The sequence below is a fragment of the Agelaius phoeniceus genome, chromosome 1 (genome assembly GCF_051311805.1).
Source record: "Agelaius phoeniceus isolate bAgePho1 chromosome 1, bAgePho1.hap1, whole genome shotgun sequence".
Lineage (NCBI taxonomy): Eukaryota > Metazoa > Chordata > Aves > Passeriformes > Icteridae > Agelaius > Agelaius phoeniceus.
Genome location: NC_135265.1, coordinates 120,019,793 through 120,038,636, shown reverse-complemented (window position 1 = coordinate 120,038,636; position 18,844 = coordinate 120,019,793). Strand labels below are relative to the sequence as shown.

The window sequence follows — 18,844 nt, the reverse complement described above, 5'->3', positions numbered from 1 at the left end:
GGGAGGTTATGGCATTAAATACCACCAAGTTTTTGGTTCTGCTCTAGAAAGATTTTGCTTTCATGTTACAGCACAGAAGAATTTAGCATTTTATTTCCACAACCTGTGTGGCAAACATATAAATTAGTTCCTACTGTCCTCAACAGAAGCATGGAAATGGATCTCAATTCTACTAGATTTTTTATCCCTCAGTCACAAGATATTAAAGACCATCTAAAAAAGCACAGTCAGCAATCTGAGAAAGGACTCATTAGAACAGAGGTGTGGAGTAGGGAAGTGTGGGAATCCTTAATTATTTTCTTCAGCTCGAATTAAAAAGCACATATTTATGACACAGATAAACAGTATCTCTGTATTTCTGCATCTATGTGCACATACAGAATTGTTATTAAAGAAATACAGAAGTGTTTCTTTAATAACAATGTTCTGCCATCTAGCTTTTAACTACACAGGTGAGAGAGTGTGTAACATGCTTATGTATATATGTGTGTGTATATAAATTAATACATATACGTTTGTAAATACATTTATATACATCTAATATATATGTAAAAATTCCTTTTCTGTAGTAAATGTGTCCATTTTCTGTTATAGCAAATTATTTCATGTATTCTTGCCACTAAATGGCAAATCTCAATAAATGATAGATTACCAAGTAGAATTACCTTCTCAACCCATGCTAAGACTTAGCAATTTTAAATCATGTCTCCTAGCATCTGTCAGCAATACAATCCTATGTACAGCATCACCAGCATCCTTAGTAGTTACAGAGAGTTTTAATTTTAACAACTGAAAAGCTTTGTGACAGTACCATGACTTTAAATTGTCAAAGAGCATATAAAGTAATATTTTGACCTCTCACAACTATTGTGAAAACTGAAGTGCAGTTTTTTGAAGTGCAGTACTGAAGGAAAACTTTAGTACCACGTGGCTCTAATCACATTGTAACTTGTGTTTCATGATTAAGCAACTCAGTATGCCCTACCCCTTAGTAAGGTCCTAGCACTCTTGTACTCATCACTGGTGAGGCCACACCTCCAATCCTGTGCTCAATTTTGGGGCCCTCACTACAAGGAAGACCCCAAGAGGCTGGACTGTGTCCAGAGGAGGGCAATGAAGATGGAGAAAAGCCTGGAGCACAAGTCTTACAAGGAGCAACTGAGGGAGCTGGGGTTGTTTAGCCTGAAGAAAAGGAGGCCCAGGGGAGACCTTATTGTTCTTGTAATGAGGTGGGGGTTGGCCTCTTCTCCCACAAAGTAAGTGGCAGAACAAGAGGAAATGGCCTCAGTCTGTGCTAGGGGAGGATTAGATTGGTTATTAGGAAAAGCCAGGACAGATTGCAACGGACATGGTTGAGTCACTCTCCCTGGAGGTATTCAAAAGATGTGTAGATATGGCACTCATGGACATGGTTTAGTGGTGGACTTGGCAGTGCTGGGTTAACAGTTGGACTCAATCTTAAAGGTCTTTTCCAAACCTAAATAATTCTATGATTCCTGGCACAACCCCATCACAAAGTGGCAAACCAGCTTTTGTCAGTCCCTCCTGATGGCATGGTTTAGGAATTGTATTCTCTAATTTAGTCTTTCCCCTGAAACCACTCCAAGCCATGCACCATCATCCGCTCCCCCTTCCCCTGCATTGGGCTGGAGAGGAGAATTGGAGTCACAAAAGGTAAAGATCACAGGTCAAGATAAGAACAATTTCCTAGAAACAGCAGTGGGGCAAGAAAACAAACAGTAAGAGCAACAATATTAATGACAAAAGTGTTCAAAACAGTGATTCCCACACAAAAATGGTCTCTGTGGAGCCCACAATCCAACCACAGCCATGCCCCCCCATGCTCCCTCTGGTCAGGACCATCACCACATTTACTCCATGAGCAGGAACCTCTTCTCCTTGGAAGAGACTCCCTTCCCCTGCCCCTGGCAATGATGGAAGGTGGTCTAGAACAATCTCCAGGTCCTAGCCATGTCCCTCCTGGCTGCTGCAGAAATTAACCCTGTCCTGGCTGGGAACAGGACAATTATTATTTTTTTTTTCCCTCTACTGTGGGAAATAGTGCAGGCTTTGGTGAAGGGGATGCTACTGTATGGTGAGGCAAGAAAAATACATAGAGAAGAGAAAAATTAATCAGGTTTAATAATGCATTTAAATACTTACAAGTGGGGAGGATATTAAGAAAATTTCAAGAAATGACACTTAAGGACTTCCTTGGCAAACATCTGTTTTAGTGGACTAGACTGGGAGTACAGCAGGGACACAAACTCAGCTCTTGAAAACCAAATTCCTAAGAAACTAGGCTCTTAAACTAAGGGGAGGAATCTTTATAATGCTCCTCATTTTCTTGCAAGACTGCAGCATCTGGCTAAACTACTGGTCTCCCAGCAATTTAAACTATCTTCAGCCTATGAGTAAGGTATGATGAGCAACTGGCACTAGAATGAGCACAAGTATCTGAAGTAGAAACAGAGGAGGATGCTTGCAAAGCAACAGTCCTGCTATCCAAGCAGGCCTTTCACAGCCCTACTCTTAAACCTTTGTAAACACAAGAGCAGGGCATTACATAAATGTAAGCATAGAAATGTCAAGACAGAAAATCATGGATGACCAAAAAATGGGGAAAAAGCTCCAGTTTGCTCAATGTAATACTGCCTACTTTTCACCTGTTTTCCAGAATTTAGTCTCCAGCATCTCTACCTACATCCAAGGGCACTTGAAACCATCTTATTTGTGATGTGAAAGGGAAGTTCTTTTACCACAGACCTCTAACAGATGCCCTCCTGCTTCTCCCATCACTGTCAAAACAGCCAAATCCACACTGAACCAAATAATGCTAAGAGCTTCCACATTTCTCTTTCAGACAATGGATGTCTCCTTTTTAGCTCTGGATATTCTAGACATGGAATAAACTGTTTAAAGAGATGACATGCCAAATATTCATCATGTGGCAGGGGTTTTGACTACTGCAGGCTTGGATTCCTATCAGTGACCAGGAGTGAAAGAAAAGGCTCCTGATCACTGCAGATCCACATTCTCTGGGCTTGCAGCAATTAAGGAAATCAGGATGAACCTGATGTCCACCTCAGTGAGTAAAGAGTCAGTACATAGAATCTACCAAGACTCATCACTTTCAATTACAGAACACTATTCATAATAAATACTGATCCTATTCTGTCCAAAGTCTAAAGAAAGAATTAATTTACATTCACAGAATGAGCACAGCATGGAAAAAGGAAAAAAAAAAATCCCAAAGCTAAATTCAAGCCATCTGGCAATATCTTTTAGATCAGCTAGACAAATTTCATTTACTTTTCCCAGGATTTCTCTATTCTCTCTGGTCTTGCTTCACTTATATGCAATGAATCTTAATTTCTGTTCTATCTAAAGTACTTCTTACTAAGTTCATCAGGAGACAAACTTAGCTATTATTTCTTTGTTATATCCTTCAGAGTGAATACTTAATTTTCAATTAAAGACTCTGCATTTAGAGGGAGTTATGTCACAAATTTCTAGACATTTGGAATCACATCTTAAAAATCTAAGAGCCATTAGATTTCCAATATTTATAGTCATAGGAAATACTTGATAACTTTGTAGTATTGCAGTTCTGCTTTACTGCTGCTGTTTTGAGCACAAAGCTGTGTATCAAACAGGTAGTATTGAATACCAGGAAGCAGTTTTTCAATGTCATTTAGAAATATCTCACTGTAACAAAAAGAAAATATTATCACAGAATCACTCTCTGACACCCATAAGTCTCCTCACATCACTCTTCTGAACTTGATGGCAATGACAGAAACTGTTAGTTGCTCATTAACATGTCACTCACTGAGCTGAACAGACATGAAGGAAGGACCCACCACAGGACAAGAGTAGCACAAGGACAAGCAAAATAAGCTTCTTGACCACTTGAGCATTTGCTTTGGAAAAGCTTTGCACTGGAAACAGTAGGGCAAGGAGTCTGTCAGCCTTAAGGTGGATTTCAATGTATTTACTACAGGAATTGATACATGATCTAGCCTTTTTGATAATGCAGGTATTGCCTAGAGGCCTCATCATTTTGTTTCAGAGACAAACAAGTTCTTTCTTTCCCAGTAATTAACTACCTTTAAGTGGATTCATCCTTTATGTCATTGTAACTCATTTACAGCAAAGCAACTATTAGAGAATTTTAGTTCAGCCTGAAGCCATGAGTGCCATCACATCTATTTTCTGCCTTGACTAAATTATACAGGATACAGAAAGCATCATCCTGCCAAGAAGCCTGCAGCTTGAGAGGCTGTTGTGCATTTATACATGCATGTATAAATAAAAAAGATGTTACATTCCTGAGATTTTGTTCCATGTTTGCAGATATTCTAGAGGCAGAAATGGTTTCCTTTTCTTATCTTTCTGAAAATCAAAATAAACAAGAAACCTCAACAACACGAAAACCTCCTGAATTGTAACAATCCTGAATAAAGAATTCAATTAAATTTGCCACTGCTCTGTGGAGGATTACTTATGACATAAATACAGGAGGCTTCAGACAGAAAAATTGTTTGAAGTTACATTGTAAACGAAACTCTTTAAAATGACAAATATTACATTCAGTGTAATCAGATGTTCAATGTAATGAGGGTAGTTAGCTAAATCATTTGTCGTTAGATTCACTGATTATAATTGCTTCCTTAGCATAACAGACTTGCATTTACCTCCCAAAATGATATCCAAGAAAGCAGCAACATAGGGAGAAAAACCTAACAAAAACCCAAGAAAACTCAAACAAAATCCACTTTTTTTCCCCCCCTTTACTACTTGCTTTAATTTTTCTTCTATTATGGCTGTACAACAGAGTACAGAAGTAGCTGCCAATAAGCTTGGACACAGCTGACTTCAAAGAATAGTTCCAAATCACACAGAATGGTAGGCAGGAAGGAAGGAACATTTTTTCCAGACTTTCTTTCTCTATTGATGCACAGGCGAGTTAATTACTATCCAGTGGTAATTAACACCCACACCAGTCGTGGGGATGTGCAGCAGCCCTCAGCTGTCTTTCCCACAGCATGATCCTATCTTTGGAGTAAAGAACTGGGTCATCATATAATCAGGGGTGTCACAAGAAAGTGCCATGCTGAGGATAAGAGAAAATTAATGGAAAAGCAGAACTCTCCTGACCTCACCTTCATCTATTATTTTTCTCATTTCCTCTGTACATTCCCAGTCTTGCACCATAACATGAGAAAACAAATTTTGAAGGGGTTTAGATATCTAAATGTGAGCATACATTTCTGAAGAAGCATTAAAATTGTTCATCTATCTAAAAACCATTAATTTCTCTAATTTCTTATTAGCTAAAGACGATACGCATAAACAGTTTTGGAATCCAAGCACGTCTATGGATGTGCAGTTTTCAGCACCTATAGACCACCACAGTTTGCCCTTGCAGTCAGCAATGAAAGCAAAGCACACTGCAGAGACACAGAAGCTGGAAGTAGGCTTGGTACAGCCACAGCCCTGCACCCTGCTGAATGCCCTGTGCCCTGAACATCCTCTCTGCCTTTGTGATGCACCCCCTACGTGCACAGACGTATCCAGGAAAAAGCCTCCTATGGCATAGATGTGCTTGGACTTTTCTGATTAAGCAGCTAACCAGAAGCACCTGTAGAAAACTGCATTTTAATAGAATGTCATAGGAGGGACACCTTTTACCCAGAATGAGAAGTCACACTACAAAAAACCTAAAAAAAACCATCACCAGCAGCAAGGAAAAAAAAAAAAGATTAATCTGATAAAATGTCAAATACAGAGATAGGAAGACTGAAAAAGCAAGATTTTTTTTTTCCTACTGCACACTCAAATTCTCATCCTGGGCCAGCAAGTCCAAACCTATGATAACTTGGACAAACATTACAGAAGTTTTCATTCTGACACAAAGTCCATTTTCAAAAATGGCTTACTTTTTGCAGGAAGCTAATCCCAAACCCTATTTCTCTAAGGATAAAAACTGTTCTCATATCCAACTAAATGTTTTACTTGGAGGTCACTGTTCAGTCCAAAGACTGTCTGAGCTATGGCCATGCAGCTAACCTGTCATGGTCTGCTCCAGCTTCCAACAGGCTTGCATCACAACCAATCTGACCATCACAGCACAGACCATAAGATTTATTTCTATTCAATGCAGTAAGAGCTAGCATACTGAACCCTGCTGCAGGAAACAGATCTCTATCAGTTATGAAGACCATATTCAAAGGACAGAATGTATTTTAAACAAATAATGCTTAAATTGTAATTTTGAAGCATTACTGCTTTAAGTTTACCCTCATGCTTTTACAATTACATGGCTCAAGACTTTCAAGACAATATTTAAATCAACTAAGCAGTCTGAGTAAATATACTGCATTTGTGAGATTTTGTTAATCCTACCAGCATTTGTAGTAGTTATGGATTTGAACACCATTGTGTCCTGCACTGTTGAAGCAAAATAATGTCTGGTATCTGTACCAGCAAAAGGATTGATTCAGGATGAAAAAAGCCTGTTTGAAAGTCAAGCAGTCCCAAAGGAGGAAGATGGGGACAAGTGGAAGGAGGAAGGAGAATACAGAAAGGTCTCACTTAACACTGACCTCCATAGTGGTCAGACACACAGGTTCTTTTCAGTCTGCTGCTAAATTAGAAGACAACTGCTGAGCTATCAAACATATAGTAATAAAGATCTTGAAAGATCTCTGCTGACCTAATTACTTGCACTTGGATGTACTGAATGTTCCTGATTAGCAAACAATTTGATCAGGTTCAAGTTACATTGCTGGCAACTACTAGCACCAGCTCAGTTCTCAAACAGAATTTGAACATAACTTTATTTTCCTTACCAGTGTCACAGAAACAGAATTGGTGAAGTATAAATATAAGTGCAATTTGAAAAAAAATCCAGCATGATTAAGAATAATTGTGGGTTAGATGCTGAAAATTTCTCAGCAGATTGAAATCTCATAAACTAGGTATTGGTTGTTTTGTTGATTTTCTTTAAATAACATTTTTATTTCAATAAAGCACTTCCCACATACTGCTGGCATAGAGGATGTTGCCTTAGGAATTGCAGGAGAGCTCAATTTGAGCTTGTCTTAGAACAAAAGTTCCCTTATTTTACTAATAAGATTCAAATAGCTAGGGTTAATTCCATTCCAGAAGATGGAGAAACATTTCCTCCATTCCACATAGGCATGAAATTCTATAACCAATTTTCAACTGTCTTTCATGCATTCTCATAAAAATGATGATCTTATCAATGACTATTTCATAGCTGAGGTAGTATTTGAAAAAGCCCCAAAGCAAGAACCATGAAAGACAGAAGCTTTTTCAATGATGCTCAAATCAGTGTCAAGGAGGACAAGTTTGCACCTGGATTTATTGCATCAGTTCTGATATTGTAGAAAAGCTGGTCAGAGTTCCAGAGTTATGAATGACCTCTGCAATAAAAGCAAAGGTTCAGCTTTTTGACTTAATGGCTATCCTTCCCAAAATCCACTAAAAATTCCCTAATACATTTTTTCATTCATTCAAATAAATAATCTGTATTTTAATCCTTTTGAAGCACATATCTGTATGAGATCCATCACCCAAAAATATTTTACGAACTGAAACTTTAACAAGACTTTACTGCAAGAAATTAAGAGGTAGCTGAGCAAAGACACTACTCATTTTTTAATTTACTCTCCTGCTTGGGTACCAAGCTAGGCCACCATCTCTGTTTGCAGCTGGGACCACACACAACCAAGGGGTCTCTTATTTCACAATATTATTGGAGCATTATTAACTCGGGAATAAGAGAAATTGAAATTGTTTCCTGAGTTCTCATCAATGGATGCCTGGGCTGCAGTGTCACTGCCAAACATTGCTTTCTTTCCCACTAGTCCCACACTTTTTCTTCTCCCACACTTTTTCCATTGCCATTGCTCCCACTTGTTTTTGGCTGCTGTAGTGATGGAGAGATTATAAAATGGTCATCAGCTGGTCATCAAACAAGCAAGCAGCACATTCCTTTTCTATGGAGAAAGAACAGCTTATGGGTTCTATCTTAGATGCCTTATTTTACTATTGATTAAGAGGTGCTGCATGGAGGATTTCTTCCACATGAAGTATTATTGCACTTGAGTATGTTTCCAGGGAATATTTAATTTCCTTTTTTTATTTTTTCTTTAGAGCAATTACCCAAATGTTAATATCTTTTGCCGCTGTAGTTACTTCATTAGATTCTCCTGGCCAAACACCTACACAGGCTAGCAAATAGCAGAACAAGAATGAAGCATCTGCTTTTCTGTTTTTCCTCTTCACATTTTGTCAGTTATTTCCTGAAGCTGTTTGTGCTGCACTTAAGAAATGGGCAGAGTTCACCAGAAAGCAAACAAATCAATTACTGAATGTTCTAGTCAGACATTAGAGAACTGAAAAAAACAAAAATTATTTTCCTGTTCTTCTGCCTGGGCAGAGATACCCATGGTAATTTTTGTTAATGATAAGTTTTTCATAGTAACTTCTTATAAAACTAGGTCTTGAAGCTTAGCAACTCATCAGAGCTGTGAATCACAGCACTGTAAAGAGGAATGTACCTCATTATAGCCACAGCATGAATGGAGGACCTAACTCATGAGGTAAGCAAGGTCAAGGAACATTAGGGCATAGAGTCAGGAAGAATTTATTTTAAGGATTTTCATGGGAGGTTAAATTGGTCCTATTCATAGAAAAAAAAACCAACACAAAACGTCTTGTCTTGTCTAACTGATAGACTCTCTTTCCAAAACTAGCTGATTTCATCTAGGCCAAATACTGGCATGACCAAAGTTCTCTGAAAACTGATTTATAACATAAACCTTGTCACATAAACATTCAGGAGGCACTTTTTTCCCAAATAGGAAGTGTGAATACAAGAAGATGGAAAACAGACTAAAGGAATACATTTATCATTGACGTACAAATGCAGACAGAGATGTCACACAGAAAAATGAAATATCCCATACTTACTGAATGTAATTGGCTTTAAAATCACTTTTGCTATAGCAGTACTTAGTTTAAAACAGAATCTAGAAATCCCACTGCTTTAATAACAAATAAGATAAATGATTTAGCAAGATCCATGAAGAAAACCTTCCAGAGAGAACCAACAGGTAAAGGAATTGCAAAGAGATCCTCATTTATCTTCTTCACCCTTCTCCATTGTCCTTGAGCTTTTTTTAACTCCTGTTCTCTGCTGCCTTTATAAACTGCCTAATCGTCCTGGTGAAATGACATTTCCATCCAATTCAAGAATTTTAGAAGTGAATAGATATGGTTTTACCACAGTCCTTGGCACTCTTCAACTCATGTGGCAAGTAAGAATACTCAAACAGGTGTTTTGCACAGACACAGGGAGACACAAGAGTCATCTATATAGCCATTTTCCTTACTTTACTTCATAAGTAACAGATTATTTTGTGTAATAGAAATTCTGTCTTAATGAAACTCCTTAATGAAATATGTACCAAAATACAAAAGCTGCATAATTTCTACAAACACTGGCAAGTATGCACTCTGTAATCCATAGCCATTGCTGATGCAGGCATCCAGATAGGTCTGTATTCCCATTACTATGTTGGGGTGGGGGGAGAAAGAGCAGGAAAAGAACATTATTTTTCAAGTCCTATTCTGTAGAAATTAGGTAAATACAGTCCATAAAATCAGATCATAATGTATAGCAATTCTGATACTCCACTTGTGATCAAGTAGACCTTTCCTTTTCTATATGCATTATTGCAACAACCTGGAGGCAATTACAGCTAAAACTTTCAGGATAAAAAAAATTGTTGTAAAAGTAACTGAACAGTGCAGAAATCAAAAAAGTCAGAATCATGAATCTTGGATCTTACTCAATCATGAACCTAAAGCCAATCACCATACAACAGATTTCAGTTTAAAGCTGTGTCACAGAAACTGAGTTGAAAAACAGAACTCTGTAAGCTAATTGCAGGAATGCTGGTTTATTACCCACCGTAGCTTCTGGTTATACTGCTTGACTTTTTCCAGTGAGGCAGCATTAATCTGAGCTTGAAATTCTTCCACTGAGACACTGTCCCTGTAATAGTATCCTTCCATGCTCTCCAATGCTGTGAAAAGAGAAAGGAGAGTGGAAAAGAGAGAGATCAGTATTAAATATTTAATAATTGCCTTCTTTGTAGTCTTGTTCACACACAAGTGAATTACTTTTTAACCCTGAGGCTGTGACCCTACTGTGAATCACTGAGCTGTTTCCATATGTCATCAAATTCATAGAGATCTCTCTTAAAAATTTCATTTACAAGAAAAATTATATTTCTTGCCCTGTGGAAAATAGGAGAGAGAGCACTAATTTGAGTTCCTTTGCTCTAATTAAAGTACTCCTGCCTTTTGAATGCAAATGTGAGGTTTAATTCTGATACATCCTGGAAGAAAACAGTAGAATGAGCTGGGGTAATGGAAATGAAGGATCAATGTAACTTTCACAGAGAGACCTAATAACTTCTCATGAAGCCTGATTTTGGGAGATGTGGAGCACCTCAGAGATGTGGGACTCATTACCTAGAGGTTCCTCCAGTTATAGTCACTGATAATGTGAAAAATTTCTTCCAGATCAAGTAAAGCAAATTTTGCTGGATCTCTGAAAATTACCTAGAAGTTCCTTTTCAAGGTAGGTGAAGTCAAATACTTGTCTGTGTCCACCAAACCAAGGATGAATACTGCTACAAGAACTCAGGAACTAAACAGAAACTTCAATGAGAGGATTCTCATGAAAAATAGGACTGAAAATATTAAGATCTTCATATTAAGAGGTCAACCACATTAAAACATAGACCTCAAATCTTGGTGAAATATGACTTTTTTGTGGAGAAGCGTTAAAGGCTTCACAATTAGGAACACTGCCACTTTAGAAATCCAAACACATTCTAAGAACTCATCACCCCATCAGAAAATGCAAGCCATAAGCAGAGTTTTCATGGAAACATGCTGCTGCCTTACAGCTTCAGCCGCACACAGAATATTAATTCTGCTTGTATTGCTTAATATGACCAGTTAATAAATAATTCATTCATTGTGAAAGAACATGCAAATTGCACTCCCCTTCTGTGCTTTCACAGTTTGTAATTCTCCTTCTGTGCAAAAAATATTAAGTTTCAACAGTCAGACTTGAATCTTCTTTGGTTCTAAGTCACACCAGAAAGCTCAAACAAAAATATCCACTGAACTCAATTTATAACAGCATGTTAACACAAACAGAATTGATAATCCCTACTGCTTATTTTACTGGCATGAAGTTGGTTTTATTCAATTAGATTATCCAACCGGGAAACTCAGTCATCTGTGAGGACTGGCAGGAGCACAGAGCTCTCAGAGTTCTGCCTCTGTGGGGCCACGCTCACAGGTGCAGCAGGGACTCCCATGCTGTCTGCTTTGTCCCTGCCCTCTCTGGAGGATTCAACAGTTTTTTTACCCAGTACATTAGAAAGTTCTTTTGTAAGGATGCTTTCCTTACAGAAACGTTTTCTATGGCAGTCTTCAATCCAGGATAGGATATTATGGTGTGAAGGCACAGAATTGGGAAAGCAACCAGGAAGAACAGGTGGAATCAGTGGTTAATGGGACCTGGTCTGCCCAGGGGCCCACTACTGTGCAGCCTGAGCAGGGCATCACAGGTATCTCTGCTGTTCAGTGTCTTTATCACTGACATGGAAGAGGTAAGACAAGTTTGCAGCTGATGCCAAACTTGGACAAGCAGTGGATTGCACCAAGTGCAGGGCCACACAAAGAGCCAGGCTCTTCACAATGGTACAAGCCAACAATCCACACAAATTGAAACAAGAGACATTTCAACTCAATAGAAAGAAAAAACTTTTTCACCACTAGGGCAGTCAAGTAGAGTAACAGGCTGTCCAAGAAGTTTTACAGTTTCTGTTCCTGAGTGCTTGCAAGATCCTACTTGTTAGACACCCAAGCCACCTGGTTTCATGCTGCAGCTGTTGCTCTTACGAGTGGGAGGTTGGAACAGAGGTCTCCTGAGGTCCCTCCTCATCTGAATTATTCTAACACTCTATGAAGAACTAAAAAAACATTAAAGCTATATATAATTAAGACACTATGTAACAATTTTAAATGAACAGAAGTTTCATTTTAAATAGTGTCTTTAGATTTGTTGTCAGGATCTTAAGTCTAATGAAGGAAATAGAGAAATCTAAATGCCAATAGCAGTATCTCAACAGCCCCAGTTCTGCAAGCCAGGATCCTTTTGAATGTGTACACATTTGGGTATACGGTTGAACAAAACTGTTTTTTACAAATGGAGAGATAGATAATACAGCCTGGGTAAACAACAAAAATAGTATACTGCAAATCATGTTAAATGTTTTAGGCATGGAGTTACGGCACTCCGAATAGAGAAACACAGAGATAAACAGTCTGATGTGCACTGACCTGTGCCTTTGCCAAAGTATCCCAAAATCATGATTTTCTAAATGCTCCATTTGAAAATAACATCGGCCATTGTATTTTAGGTAGGAAATAACTTACCTATGTTTAGCTTGGAGGAGCAAAAATTCACTTTACAAAGAAACTTAAATAAGATTTCTACATTAGTAGCTAATAAATTTCAGTTACAGATGGGAATCTACTGAGTTAGTTTGATGGCAGGTCAGCCAAACCTCATAGGAAAAAAGTGAAAAGTAGAATCCCAATCTGCTCATTAATGAGGTTAAAAAACCTGCAAAACAATGATTTTTACACTAGGATTTAAAGACTTATCCAGGACTTCTTATTCTTGGAGTCTGTTGGACTATTTTAGAGGATGCACATTGAAAATTAAAGACATTTGATATGATAAAGAAAGAAGAAACTTTCCATTCTACTGAAAAATATTAAGCAGTTGTAAACACTTGAATGGATCCTTATCCTTTATCTGACTACAGATATGCTTATCCTAAGAATCAAATTTTTTTTGGCTATTGGAAACAGAAGTGGAAAAAATTTTGCTTAATAAATCCCATAGCACACCAAATCCCCTCCCCAATCTAAAAAAACCCAGCATTTCCAGGAATTCAGCTGAACCAAGGTATTTTCTGTTCTCTCTCAAGTGCTTTTTTGTCTGCTCTTCTGAAACTTGCCTCCTGCTCAGTGTACTCGTTTCTCCCTATGACTGAAATCAATCTATTCAAAAGAAAACCACTGAAGTCTTCATTAGTTTGTTTAAAAATCTAACTCCAGAGATCTTATTTTTTTAAAAATTGTGTGTTCTAACTTTATTACAAGTTCATCTATTTATTTGTGTTTCGGTGCACTATTTTCTTTTACATCCTCCTTGTCTATCAGAGACCAAGCTTCCCTCTAAAACTTCATTTGTATGCCTGACTTCTGCCTATTCCACAGAGACCCTGGAAGCCTTTCACAAGGTGTGGAGTATTTTCAGCTCCCTGTGAAATCAAAGGTGGCTCAGGGCAATCAGCAGCTCACATTCACCATTTCAGTGGAGCAAACTTCACACTCCTGATGACTGTAATGACACTGCAGCTAATGCAGGCTGCCTGCAATTTATGAACAGCCTGAGCATCAGCACCACCATTCCTCACTTTGTAATGTTTGCAGAGCAATAACTACACAAGCCTGAAAATGCTATTTAACTCTTCACAACATTTTCAGGAGACAGAATTCTCAGGGGGATAACAATTTAGTCCTCAAATATGAAGTAATGGGAAAAAATTACGATAGCATTTGAAAGCAAAACACTTTTAAGGGCAAGTTTCATGGTCTGACTATTGTCCATTAATGGCTAAAAAGAACAAAACAATATTGATAAATGAAGATTCACTCTTTGTGGTTGAAATCATGTCACTGGCATAAACTCAAAAATAGAGGCATAGTTATAAATTTCTATTACAGACATCCGAATTTCTTCAATTTACATTTTAATTCAAAGTCCTCAAAAAATGCCCACATTAAACAACATCTAAATATAAGCATTGTACCCTTATGTCTACAGAGGATTCAAATCAGAGTAAATAAGTGGAAGTTTAAACAGAGGTAGATATTATGTGAAAAAAGCAGGGCAGGGTGAATTTAACCTCAAGTTACCTTGTGAAAAAAGCACTGGGTGGATTTTAAATCCTCCTCCATTCTTCAGCCTTTGTGGAAGCTGCTCAAAGTGGTAACCATCAAGGTAGAAGTAAACCTTCAGTGTTTGCCGGCTTCCTTCTGCTTGGTATGTGATTGGTACATCTAAAAATACAGCCAGTGTTACAATTCGATTGTAAGCAATGACACATTCTTTTCCAGAAACTGCTGCATACAAAACTCACACAGTTAGATAAAAAAATCACAGCAGACACAACATTCAGTATTTTTCATTATACATTGTTTCCACAGATGAGTCTCCAAGTTGAAAATGGTAACAACAAACATAGTGACTTGTATTAATATTATTATTACATAGATTTTTTTACTGTGAGCATAAATCACATTGCACCTAAATGGTAAAGATTTCAAGGATTACAAAAGAACATTTTCACTATTTATGATAATAAGAAAATACTTCTTTTCTCTTGTAGATTATGCAGAATCATGACTGAAAAAAAATTTGCCAGTTCTCGACTAGTGTAAACATCGTCAGAGTGACTGTGGTGGCAGCATTTAAACCAAAAGAAAATACAGAACTCATTACAATCCTTGAACACATGGTGTTCCTGTTTATTAGCACAGACACCTCAGTTAAAAGACCCTGCAATATGAACAGTTCATGACATAGGTACAGCATTAACTCCACATTAGGAGGCCCTCCTGGAACTGCATTTCCATGTTGTTACTGGATTTAGCAGGGCTTCTTTTGAAAACTCTCTGAGCAGGGGCCATACTTGAATCAAACCAAAATAACTATGGCCTTACACAGGCTAAATCCTACCTGACTATCAGCCCTGAGCTACTGAAATCTCCCAAGCAGAGGCAGCTTTGTGGAGCAGCTTTGTGTCCTCTGGTTTTGGTTATTGCAGAAGTTCTCTCCAGTGTGGTCTTAATCCAGCAAAGGAATTGTTTCAGAAGGGCTTGATGTGAAGCAGACATGCTTTACTCCCTTCCCAGGGGACTTATGAGACAGGGAAAAAATGAGGCCTTTTTGCTCACTAAACAAAGTTCACTGCAGGACAATATCTACTGGCTGAACATATATTAATAAAGGAATGGCTGAAAATGAGCAAAGTGTATGAACAGCAGACTGCAAAGACAGTCCTTTCCTGCTGAGTTAGGCAGGGTTCAGGACCCTGATCATCTGCAGCAGCAGTCTCAGAGAAAGCTTCTTGCCCAATTTAAAGTGATCCTAATTGTGCCTGTCCTGTCCTCTCAAGGAACTCTTCAAAGAGTAATTTATTTTTCACACAACAAAATGAAACGTGGTTTATACTCCTTCATCTCATATCAGCTGTGTTTCCCTACCAAGACCTTCAAGCTATTTTTACACGCTTCTTCAACAACAGCTGGGTCTTCCAGGGACTTTCCTGATGCAGTCACACACTCCCAATGTTCATACTCCCAAAATTCAGCTAAGCAAACAATTTTGCCCCCAGGGTTACTGACATTGCCAGATAATGATTCTGCAGTGTCACCCATGATAGCAGTATTTCAGCACATTTAGGAGTATCAGGAGAGCTATACATATACTTATTCTCCATAATTCCAAGTTGTATAAGATTCCCCGTGGGAGGTGATGTTCTAGGAACAAAAAATGTTACAAAACCAGTAAAACCCAGATATTAATTACTCACTTGCAACTAGTGGTTCTGGCTCTGATTGTCTGAAGTAAAACGTAACTTTTTCCAAGTCAAACAATGCAACCAATGTATCTTCTAGCATAGCCTGTTCATCAGCCTAAAAAAGGCAAAATAAAAATTGGAAAGGTCATCTCAGCCAGATGTTTTCCCTACCAGAAATAATATAAGAGAGCAGAACATAAAATTAACTAGAGTGTTGCATAACATTCACTGCTGCAGCATATAACCTATTTAACTCCTAGATGAGGTAAATCTCTTCATTTCTATTCACATTTTCCCTTTTATTAGTAGTTCAGGATTATTAAAATTAATTTTATCACACCATACAGTAAATTAATAGGTAATTTATAGCTACCATTATTTCTCATGTTTTTTTAATCAAGTCATTCTGTCATTATTCTGTAAGACACCAGAGTTTAGCACCTTGTCTTGCCACCACATCTATCTTGTAAAGCAATAGAAGGGAAATGTGAAAACTGTAATGTTTTTAGCAATTTTCTTCTAAAATTTCCATAGTTTTAGGATTTCACTCCTGAACAACATATAAGAGTTTATTGTGTCCACTCTAAGCACCAATAATTGAACCAGAAGCTGAGAGAATTTACAGCTCAGGATGACTTGCTCTTCACCTGCAAAACTCTAGGCACAAATCAAGTACATAGATGTGCCAATATTCTGATTTGCACCTATAGTTCACTCTGTGCACCCCTGAGCTAAAGAGATAGTTAAAGAGATCCAGGATTTCTCAAGACATTTAACTGAACCTTTAAAAAGGAAAATAGTAATCTACAATTATGTTTATCTTGAGTTAACTATGCAGACCAATTATAGCTTAAATCAATAATCACTTAAAGCAATTCTATTCCTTACACAGCCCTCCCCTGGCTCTTTAGATTAGCAAGAGCCAAAAGAAAATCAGAATCATGTGTTTTTCCCCCTCTAAAAACAGAAACAGTAGGATGGCATGAATAATAGCTATCCATAAATTGACAATAAATTATAGTTTACAGAATGATAGAACAGAAGAAAAAAAACCCATTATTTTCCCCGATCTATATAGTGAAATAGCATTCCCCCTTGTACTTATGAAAAAGCAAATCTGCTAGAAATATCTGTCTTCTGGTTCAATTTATGAAGTCTATGGACAGAGTGATTTCGTCAGCAGAATAGTCTGAATACCATAGAGCAGCGTGGGAAACTCTTGCACAACTGCTCATTCTTTGCTGAGCTCTGGCCATAATGAGTGTAATTTCCTTCAAATACCCTTGTTTAAAATAACACAGATCATTTGTAAGCCAAACAGTGCTGAGAAGGTATGTAAAAAACTGCCTTTAAATACAGTTCCCTTGGTTAAGAACTGTTAGGCAGAAAAGACTGAACTTAATTTTCAATTGGACAATGCATATTGCAGGTATCTGGTTATGTGAAAACAGTTGAGTAGCACACATTTTCACTACAAAGGAAATCACTGCAATCTGCAGTGAAAAAAAAAAAATCATTATTCAGAGCTGTAAAGACAACAATTTCTTTGTGGTAACATAACAAAGCACAAGGAAAACATTAGACAGACACCAATGGAATTTAGTCTTGAGCTCTAAGTATTGTACCACCTGTTGCTACTACACGTTGTCAAAAAGCATCCAGGACTCAAGACATGACTCCAAGCTTCCCAGAACGTGCCTTCTTCACATGCTCCTCATGTGGATAAAAAGTTCCCCTGTTTCTCTGAGGCCCTGATTGTATCTGCACACACCCATGCAAACCACGTACCACAGCTGGCCTGTGAGGTAGTTGATCACACTGGCTCTCCAACAATAGCATAGACTGAGACTTTATGACTGTGATTTAGAAATACCTTTATCTGTATTGGTTTTTTCTGCTTCTAAGGTTTCTTATGTCAATTTGTCAGCAATTTGGTGCCAAGACAGACAAGGAGAGGAAAGAACATGTTTGATACTAAGAACATCATCTGTTATTTACACAGAGTTTTATTTTTAAGGAGCAACTCCAGAGGTAGACAAGACTGTCATGGAAAAGGCTATGCAGACTGTTTCACAGTTCCTCTGGTTAGCAGGAACCAGTCTAGAGTGAGAAGCATCTTAAATAGCTAAAGAAACACTTTGGATAAGTGAGGATTAAGGGACTACAAAGCCATGTCCCATTTTTAATTGTTTCTTAAGCCATGGCTCTTTGCCAAGCCTTGTGAAGAAACAGTCGATTTCCAATTACTCTGACAGGCTACAAGGATTTTCCATATGACAGGAGCAAAACAGACCAGCACGTTGACTCCTTCAACTACCATACACCTATAGTTTTTTTAGGGAAAAGGGTGATAAAATTACATAAACCAGGTATTTTATTTATCTTGTATTGTTGCTAGTTGCAAAATGAAGTTCTGCTAATCACCTAATACTACATTCAATCCTAGGGAACAGCTACAACAGCAGTGGAGAGTCAAGGGTAAACTCACTATCTGCTAACTCAAAGCAAACAGAACACTGTCTTTGTGGAAAACTTATTTCCCATATCATAGCCGAGCTGTAACTATCTGTATCAGATCCCAAATCTGTAAGTATTGGAATTGTAACTTTTCCAAATAGCAGCTAAGTACCAAGATTAGCAAAAAGGACACAGAAAATCAGATTTACATCTGAGACTATTTAACCATGTCCCTGGTTCAGGGAACGAAAAGAGGCTCTGACCAAGCATGAGACATGAGGAGTCTTACCAGGTTTGGAGAGAGCAGGGACTGGAAATGAAGGAGAAGACCTGCACTGGCAATCTGTTCCAACCACCTTCTGCTGGCCTCCAGGGTCTCCATTTCATACTCTTTGTTGTTGTCAAACATCTGATTTAAGGCCACCATCAGCTGCTCTGAAAAGGCACAGACTGTGGCCACCAGGCTCTGACAGAAGACCATGTCCCGCCTCAGCTGTATCTCGCTATCTGCAAGGTGCAAAAGCCAAAAGCAAAATTAAACAAGAGATTAGTTAACAGCATAGAAACTAGACTGGAATTCCTTCTCTATAACCACATCATTTTTATATCAA

At 38.0% G+C, this 18,844-nt stretch overlaps 1 protein-coding gene across 2 annotated transcripts in view; it reads right to left on the bottom strand.

The window, feature by feature from the left end:
• PREX2 (phosphatidylinositol-3,4,5-trisphosphate dependent Rac exchange factor 2) overlaps positions 1–18,844 on the bottom strand; it is a 172,796-nt gene that overhangs the window by 35,765 nt on the left and 118,187 nt on the right. For both annotated transcript variants that reach the window (XM_077186296.1, XM_054644997.2), the window contains 4 exons: positions 18,523–18,740; positions 15,789–15,891; positions 14,110–14,253; positions 10,007–10,121 (listed from right to left, as the gene is read on the bottom strand). In XM_077186296.1, coding sequence (XP_077042411.1) covers positions 10,007–10,121; positions 14,110–14,253; positions 15,789–15,891; positions 18,523–18,740 — 580 coding nt within the window. The remainder of the gene's footprint in view (positions 1–10,006; positions 10,122–14,109; positions 14,254–15,788; positions 15,892–18,522; positions 18,741–18,844) is intronic.